The 9327-nt window shown below is 42.5% G+C and overlaps 1 protein-coding gene across 2 annotated transcripts; it reads right to left on the bottom strand.

The window, feature by feature from the left end:
* Nucleotides 1–1733: 1733 nt before the first annotated feature.
* On the bottom strand, nucleotides 1734–8685 carry ccr12a (chemokine (C-C motif) receptor 12a). 2 transcript variants are annotated; one of them, XM_054769451.1, is made up of 2 exons: nucleotides 8597–8685; nucleotides 1734–5086 (listed from the first exon to the last, which is right to left on the bottom strand). In XM_054769451.1, exon 2 carries the CDS (start codon nucleotides 5071–5073, stop codon nucleotides 3991–3993), a length of 1083 nt encoding a protein of 360 aa, XP_054625426.1. In that variant the 5' UTR covers nucleotides 5074–5086; nucleotides 8597–8685; the 3' UTR covers nucleotides 1734–3990. The 2 variants fall into 2 exon arrangements, with proteins under 2 accessions (XP_054625426.1, XP_054625425.1); XM_054769450.1 differs by lacking the exon at nucleotides 8597–8685 and adding an exon at nucleotides 5189–5927.
* Between the last annotated feature and the right edge of the window lie 642 nt (nucleotides 8686–9327).

Here is a 9327-nt window from a genome sequence, read left to right on the forward strand (position 1 = left end):
GGGGTGAGACGGTGCCCACCGAGCTGCATGGGCTCCTCCGGCGCCAGCAACGGCGTGGTTCCCGTGGTGGATGGCGGCCGGTGGTAGAGAGGGCGCTCTTCAAAAAGGCTCCGGTCGTAACCTGGTGCTGCTCGACGGGACAGGCGGTCCTGCTCCCGGTGGTCCAAACGCTTCTCTATTCGCACGGCCAGAGCGATCAGTTCGTCGAGATTCCCCGGAGTCTCCAGAGGGATCATGTGGTCCCTTATCCGCTCAGCGAGTCCGTCAGCGAACACATCCAAGAGCGCGGAGGGGTTCCAGTCGCTCTCCGCCGCGAGCGCACGGAACTCGATTGCGTAATCCGCTACGCTGCGGCGACCCTGGCGCAGCCTCAGGAGGGTCCGGGCCGCCTCGCGGCCCGGTTGATTCCGCTGGAATATCTGCTCCAGGGATTTGGCAAACGCGGAGAAGGAAGAACAGATGGCCGATCGCCGGCTCCATTCCGCCGTCGCCCAGGCCGCCGCCTTGCCGGTGAGATGCGACGTGGCGAAGGCTACGCGAGCGCGCTCCGAGTGGAAAGCGGCCGCTTGCAGCTCGAAATGCAACTCGCATTGGGTCAGGAAGGTGCGCACGTCACCAGAGTCCCCGGAGAATCGCTCTGGCCTGGAAAGCTGGGGGCACACGACCGTCGAGCTGGACTCGGGGGCAGGAAGGGGCGCAGGATCCGGAGCGGCGTCAGCGGCTTGTGGTGGAGTGAGAGCCGGGTGACCCTGGAGGGCGGACAGCACAGCGTTGAGCTGCGACTCAAGTGCGGCCATACGAGCGTCTTGTCGCTCGGCCAACCCCTGCACACTGGCTCCAAGTGCACCGAACTGCTCCTCTTGCTTAGTGAGGCGCATCGCTTGGAGACGAAGTGATTTCTTAAGGGGGTCCGTGTCACCAGGTTCCATATTCTGGCCGGATTATTCTGTCACGGTGCGGTTGGGTGCCGGTCTGGGAACTCCCAATGCAGAGGCTGGAGGCAGGTAGGTGAGCACTGAATTTATTCTGTCCCAGAACTCACAACGAAAAGCGATGGTGACAAAACAGATACACCATGAAAAAATGAAACACAAATAATGCCGGTTGGAGGCAGAGTCTGCTGAGCGCTAGCAAGAGACTGGAAACAATACGAGGCTGAGAGACACACACGGCTGGAACGTGGTGTAGCGAAGGAATAATCCGGCGTTCTCCAGCTGTCCGTAGTCAGTTTAAGTAGTGGCGTCGGCACTCAATTACAGGTGCGTTCAGCAGCTCCGCCTCCAGCCCGGAACTAAGGATCTGGACAGAAAACACAGAAAAGGCACGGGAGACGAGGGCAACGAGAGAGAGCCCTGTGAAACGTGACACATATACATATATATATATATATATATATATATATATATGTATATGTATGTATGTATGTATGTATAATGTGTATTATATATATATATATATATAATGTATATATTTGTTTAGTAAGATTTTTAGTCTTTTCCTTACAAAAATACAAGTGCACTTTGTCGTGGCTGACTGAATAAAGCCTATTTGTGTGTGCCATGTTGGTAAGATGGTTTTCTCAGTCTTTTGCTTCTTTATATTTGTTCATCCATAACTTACAAAAGAAGATGCATGTAAATTTGTTCTCATCCCTGAAACGTACAGCATCAAAAAAAAAAATTAAACCACTTACAATGAAGTCGTTTTCATACAAACACAAGGTTTATTTGTGATGCCATTTTAAAGTTAATGCAGTTCACTTTAAAGCACTCTGCTTGTCAATGACACTCGCAGAAAAACAAAATCAAGCAGCTTTACAGTTAATGCAGACTTCTAGCAACAGTTCATTCTTCTAATAATGTCTTTGTGTAACAATGCCTCACAATGTCTAAAATGTGTATATTTGATTATATTTTATGATATTACCTAAGACAAGCGTGTGTGAGTTTTTCAAACTGTATAAAAGGCAAGAAAAAAAAAACCTCAAGGAAACTGTCTCAAGGCACATGCTCAATCGTCCAAGGGAGAATAAACTGCCACACAAAATGTTTCAGAAAACATATAGCGCAATACAAAGGGCAGACATATTGTATGGCTTGACCCACTCACTAGCGCCTCCTGGAGAGTGAGGCAATATTCCCATCTGCCACCTGGGTTGTTGTGATTGACAGCAAATCCAGGGCACATGTTCATCCTGACAGAATACACAAAAATCATCCAAAACCTATGCTGAAAGATGCACACATTGCTGGCCATTTTGTATGCCATTTTATATGGATTTGGGCCTTTTTTTGTTTTAGATGTGGCCCAAATACAGTAGATCCCCATAAGTCATTGACAAACCCATAAAAATGTCTATTTTTGACACACGGCTTGCTCCACTCCCTCCAAACCCCATTCGCCTTCAATTTCAGATCAACATATAATTAGATTCAGCTCCAGACCCCCCAACCCTTTCTCTCTTCAGTTGCCATTGTTCACTCGTGACACAAACCAGGTTTACGCCCTAAACATTGCCTGACACACCTACACAAATAATTGTAATTTTATACATTTAATTTTTTTATTTTTTTCAATTATTGTTTTTTATTATTGAACACAGAAAACTTACAGGTACTCACCACTAATGACTGATAATGTAAAATGATTTATGAACAGCTGGGAGTCACTATGTAGAAGTAAAATAAGCTTTAATTTGGCACCTTGTCACACAACTATGTTGCGTTCAAGGACAGAGGTACAAAATGTGGAATTTGCAACGCTTGAGGAAAAAAACAGTGGAGCATAAACATGTAAGAATTGTGAGCTCTTTTTTGGTGGTACATGTATCAGGGGCGGATCTAGCTTTTTTGAAAAGGGGGGGTGTGGCCGAGGCCGTAGGCCGAAGTGCTGTAAATGGAGCGGGGGTTCGGGGGAACCTCCCCCAGAATTTTTTTTTAAATTAGACCTCATTTCCTGCAATCCTGTGATATCTGAGGCCAATTTTATGTCCTTAATTTCAAGAGTTTCTTGTTATTTTTATCCTTGGAATATATCGTTTAAGCCAAAACATTCTATTTATAAAATTACCAGTACTAGGAGAAACCCATTTTAGCTCAATTTCCTGAAATATTTTCCAATTTGAAGCAGCTGTAAATTCCGAGGAATTGAGTATAATTTTATGTCACTGGGGGTGGCTTTTCTGGTTCATTTTCATTGAGAATAGACAACAGTTTTCCTCATAGTCACGATGCCAGAACCTTTATTTTGCACCTCCACCTGAATAGCCATGTACAGCACATGTTCAATGTCCAATGTAAATTATCAGCCTGACAGTGGGTTCAGGAATAGCATGTGTCTCGGTTGCATTCTGGCATATGCGTCCACCATGCGCCCATAATTCAGATGCATGTCAGATGCATGTCCCTATGGACATACATCAGAATCAGGCCAGATCAGCTCTGGGGTCAGTTGACTGACTGTGGCCTGGGGTGATGTGTCTTGGTACTAGTAGCAGTACTAATAAATCAACGTGTACCGGTTTAGACATACATGTACCTTCACTGGGACTGGGTGACTGGAATCCAGGATGGTTTATCATTTTATTAGCCCCTCTAAATCCGTGCCTGTGTATGCTGTACATTTTGGCTGTTTTACGACCTAATTATAAATTAGTAGCGCCACAGGGCAATTTAGATGTGTTTTCTGTGGAAAAAAACAGGCTATTTACATTTTTTTTTGCCCAAAATCTGCAAATTTGCAGGTAGGAATCACGAATCTGCTGTACACGTGTTCATAATACATGAAAATCACCAAAGAACGTATGCTGGAAGACATACAGGCAGTTGGCCATTTTGGTTTGTTGGGGCTATTTTTCTTGGATGTGGGCCAATTTTTTGTTTTCTGGATGGCCAAAATAATCCTTCATAATGTCTAATGTGGGTTGTGTTTCTTTTATTTCAGTAATTTGAGTAGCGGACTGCATTTTGGACACCCCTGGCGTAGGTTTATCTAGTACTCATTATCAGAATGAGGCGTCCTCTGTGATGTGGATCTGGTGCTGTGGCTGCTGAGACTGAAGCGTCTCCTCAAACAAGGGATTTTCTTAGCAAGCATCCTTTTAAAGTGGCTCTGGAACTTCTTCCCCACAAAGGTGTAGAAGACTGGACTGATACAGCAGTACAGGTAGGCTAAATTACGCGTTACAAACATCGCATAGTCCAGCTTATTAGAGTTGGCGCACTCCACTTCTGAACTGGTGCTCTGTATGGCTTGGAGGAGGATGACCACGTTGTAGGGGGTCCAACATATGAAGAAGGTGAAGATGATGACGAATATGAGCTTGATGGCACGGCATTTCTCTTTCATGCGAGTGGACAGGATGCGGATGGTGATGCTAATGTAGCAGTATGTCACCATGAAGAGAGGGAGGAGGAAGAACATGAGGAACTGTTGGTAGTAGCTGACCAGGCGCCAGAAGGCCATGGTTGCCGCCGAGAACCCGGACTCCTCACACATCAGTCCATTGAACTGACTCTCAAACACGTTCTGGAAAACCAGCTCTTTCACGCTGGCGAGAATACTAATACACCAAACCACCACAGAAGAAACCACCGCATAGCTCCTCTTCCTGCTCCTGGCAGCCGCCACGGCATGAACCACCGCGAGGTAGCGATCAAACGTCATGAGCGTGAGGAAGAGGATGGAGCTGTAGAAGCCAATGAAATAGGCACTGCTCACAATCTTACACAGTGCAGTACCAAAAATCCACTCAGACTGATGATATGTGGCCCAGAAAGGGAGACTGGAGGCGAAGAGGATGTTGGAAAGGACCAGGTTAAGCAGGAAGATGTTTGTCACTGTGTTGAGCTTCTCATACTTGAAGATGATGTAGAGGACCAGGCCGTTGCCCAGGTAACTCAGGATGAAGTTGACGTAGCAGAACACCGGGTTGAATTCGGAACCAAAGTTAACGACAGACGACTTGTCGCAGAGTTTAACACTTTCGCTCTGAACGTAGCTCGGGTCGTACGTCACGTCAAGGTTATTCAGAAGCTCCTGGAGGAGATAATATTGATCTTCATTTGTATCCATGGCTGGGATTGTCCTGCAGAACACAAGAAACAATAATAATACTCATAATCATTGATTTGATTCATGTAGCACCTTTCTAGAACACAATGCTCACAAATGCTGCATCTTACATTACCTATTACTTGGCCCTGCACCCGCTCGGGCTCGAAGCTGGGCCAACCGATCCCCACTGAAAGAGTTAAGCAGTGCTAGCCAGCAAGCTAAAAGCCCAAGGTGGCAACTCATTGCCAGGGAGTGCAGTTTACCAACGTACTTTTGCACAGCCGTCCCGCTACGGCCGTTCAGTGTTTCCCACATGCCTGCAATCTATCTGTGGTGTCGGTGGGTTGGAGTATGATGTAATCACGCAATCATTGAATTTGCAGAATTGGCCATAAGAAATGCGCAACACATGAGGAAAAAACATGAAAAGAAAAACAAATGAGTTTAGAAATACAAATGGACGTTCTTCTCTCGCTTGTTACTGTTGGTTTTTTATTGCCACAAACAAAACAGAGCCAAATTAGTCTTTTAATGTCACAAACAAGATGGAGAGCATTTTGTTCCCCTACTGTAACCAAAACGAACCGTGGCCTTAAAAAAGTACCGAACCATTATGATGGCGCACTCGGAGAAGAAAAGAAGAGATTTCTAATCTGCATTTGGCAACGTGTAGCTCCCAGTGTTGACATGGTAAGTATCCTGCATGTTAAGGGAAGTGTGTGTTACGTGCGTATTACGGTTAGTCACTCCAAAGAGAGAAGTGAAAATGCTGACTGCTGCACTTTGTGTCCTGACTCTCCCATCGAGTGTGCAATACCACTGTTCCCAAAATGGTGCAAAGACTTATTACGTAAGATGGACCGTGCTTGGATATTTACTACATTTATTTTGTTATTATTTATTCATTTTGGGTAAAGTAAGAAGAGAAAATGCTAAACATCAAATACTTAGCTTACCTTTAATGATTTTTTAAATGGAATTTTAAAAACTGCGAACTGCTGGCAGCTAATTCTCTAATAAATAAAATATTACATCCATCCATCCATTTTCTATACCGCTTCATCCTCATTAGGGTCGTTGGGGTATGCTGGAGCCTATCCCAGCTGACTTCGGGCGACAGGTGGGGTATACCCTGGACTGGTCGCCAGCCAATGGCAGGGCACATATAGACAAACAACCATTCACACTCACATTCATACCTATGGACAATTTAGAGTCGCCAATTAACCTAACATGCATGTTTTTGGGAATGTGGGAGGAAGCCGGAGTGCCCGGAGAAAACCCACGCGCACACGGGGAGAACATGCAAACTCCACACAGAAATGCCCAGGGGAGAATCGAACGCAGGTCTTCCCGATCTCCAGGCTGTTCCTGTATTGGCCAACGTGCTAACCACTAGACCACCGTGCGGCCCAAAATATTACATATAAAAACATTTTTAAAAAACACTCAAATAAAAAAAAAATAAAAAATATATAATAGTAACAAATTAATACAAATGGAAGGATGGGGGCCACTTAGATACATTTTGTACATGAAATGTGCCATAAACAATCCAATGAAGGTCAATATGTGCTAAACCAGGGATGGGAAGGAAGTGCGACCCAAGGGCCATTTTCGGCCCGCGGCTGTTTTTTTATTTGCCTGCTTTTAACAAGGGGGAAAAAAGGGGGAAAAAAATCAGAGGTAATTTTACAAGAAAATAGTCAAAATATATTAAGACAAAAAAAGCTGTAATCTAATGCGAAAAAGTCATCATTTTACAAGAATACCATCGTAATATTATGAGAAAAAAATAATTTCATTTTAGTAGCATAAAGTTGAGATATTAAAGAAAAATGATGTTATTTATTCAAAGTTGTAATATTTTGGGAAACAAACATAAACAAAATTGTAATTTTTAGAAAATGAGGTTGGGGAAAAAGTTATAAAATTATGGGAATAAAGTCAAAATATCACCAGAAGAAAATTTACAAGAAGAATAAAAAAACAACAACAAAAAATCACCAAAAAAACAGCTGTAATTTTATGAGAATAAAATCCAAATATTAAGAGAAAAAAGTTGTATTCGAACAAGGAAAAATGTTACAATTCTACAAGAATAAACTTGTAATGTTATGAGGAAAAGATAGTAGTAGTGTCCCCTGAAAGCCCACAAAGACGTCCGCGCCACCAAAAAAGCTGCCTGCTGCGGCGTCCTCAACTGAAGACACCGGCCCCCGTCGGCCAGAAAAACACTCAGCGCCATGGTTTCTGTTTTGCTAATTGTAGTGTTGTCATGATATTTAGTAATGGAAGTGGAGCCAACAAACCAAGTTTTGTTTACAGTCACAGTGTTTACATTTGCAGTGTTTATTGTGTGCAGTGACAAACATCTGTCTATCTATCTGATCTGGTTAAGATCAAATCTCCAGGTACACCCTGTCAAATCCAACTTTTTCTGAGTTGTTCTTACCTCCACGAGTGCACAAATTACAGTTAAATATAAATTTAAACAATAATAGATCTAAAAAGTTAGTGGTTATCAGTTTCAGTCTTGAGAAGCAGGAAGTTATCGGTATTGGTTACAGCTTGAAATGTTTTTTTATTGTGCATTCCTAGAATAAAGTCAAAATATGATGGGAATAAAGTCATAATATTATGAGAACATTTATATATTATCTATTTTGCTAGCACACATTGTGATATCATAAAGTATTATCCATAAAGACTATACCTTTGGCACATTACAGTCTTTACAGTTGTTATATTCCATCCATCCATCCATCCATTTTCTATACCGCTTCATCCTCATTAGGGTCGCGGGGGCATGCTGGAGCCTATCCCAGCTGACTTCGGGCGACAGGCGGGGTACACCCTGGACTGGTCGCCAGCCAATCGCAGGGCACATATAGACAAACAACCATTCACACTCACATTCATACCTATGGACAATTTAGAGTCGCCAATTAACCTCACCTGCATGTTTTTGGGAATGTGGGAGGAAGCCGGAGTACCCGGAGAAAACCCACGCGCACACGGGGAGAACATGCAAACTCCACACAGAAATGCCCAGGGGAGAATCGAACCCAGGTCTTCCCGATCTCCAGGCTGTTATATTATTATATTATTATTATATTATTATGTTGTTATATTATATAGTGAAACTCAATAAAGGTGTGTACTTTTGTAACATTCCTCAGCTTGGCTGACGAATATGTGCATCCTGTATACTGTACATATTTTACTTCCGACAGATAACAGATAAGTTTTCTCTTGCATTTGCGTGCGTCTCTGATTCAATGTTTTAGTAGCATTGTGAAACATCTACAAGTGCTATCTTTTCATGAGATTTTTTATGTGGAAACATCATCTCAGACAGTCACTTCTCTCGTCTGTACAATTTTTGAAGGTATGACTAAAGGTTTGATTAAATTAGGTTACTATCTGCCTGCTAAACATCAATTCAAAATTACATTTTCACAACCCTAGCCCTTGTTAAACAGACTATTTCAAACAAGTATATTCACTTTTAAATATTTACACGCCTGATAAAACTCACCAAAGCAGCTCTGTATGGAAGGCAGGGAAGACTTTTCAAAAAGTCAGTCTGATACCCACAGGGGACGCGCGCACACTGATACCTATGTGGTGTGTGTGTGTGTGTGTGTGTGTGTGTGAATGTGACATAATGGTGACTTACCATGTATTCATTTGAAGCCACAGACTGCAATTTTACTCGATGTGTTGTTTTAAATTCAAGTGGGATGGTTTTTTTGTGACACCTAGTGGCTGCAATAATTTATTTTGTATATACAGTATTATAATAACATATAAATTATATATTACTAATAAATATTATATATTTTTTTTATTATTATGTGCCTGTGACACAGTTAGGTACACAAATGGAGCATACTGGATGGTTTTTGTTCCGGAGAACCTCCTAATACGCTTCTTCCTTGGAGACTATTTGTCTGTAAGTAATGTGCAACGATAATGATATGATACCTATGTGGATTGATAAATGTGCTATTTTAGACAGCAGTGTTGTTTAATGAGGACACTAATTATGTCTAGCTTGGAGATTGTAAGATTGTGTCAACAACTAACTAAATTCACATGTATGATTTTCAGTCTATTTTTATTCATTTGTGAATACAAAAATGAAGTTTGGGTGTTAAAATACGTTTGTACACACCGTGATGCGTCCAGGTGTAATGTCACGTATTAAAAGTACCTTCTTCCAGAACATTCTGGCATTAAACAGGTAAAGTTTATTGTATCCATACA

The sequence above is a fragment of the Dunckerocampus dactyliophorus genome, chromosome 2 (genome assembly GCF_027744805.1).
Source record: "Dunckerocampus dactyliophorus isolate RoL2022-P2 chromosome 2, RoL_Ddac_1.1, whole genome shotgun sequence".
NCBI lineage: Eukaryota > Metazoa > Chordata > Actinopteri > Syngnathiformes > Syngnathidae > Dunckerocampus > Dunckerocampus dactyliophorus.

What these genes read in the sequence shown, in the direction of transcription:
- ccr12a (XM_054769450.1), bottom strand. Translation starts at nt 5,370, where the DNA reads ATGTGGGAAACACTGAACGGCCGTAGCGGGACGGCTGTGCAAAAGTAC. An exon ending in GGTGCAGGGCCAAGTAATAG is followed by an intron (nt 5,087 to 5,188) that starts GTAATGTAAGAT and finishes TGTGTTCTGCAG; the next exon opens with GACAATCCCAGCCATGGATA.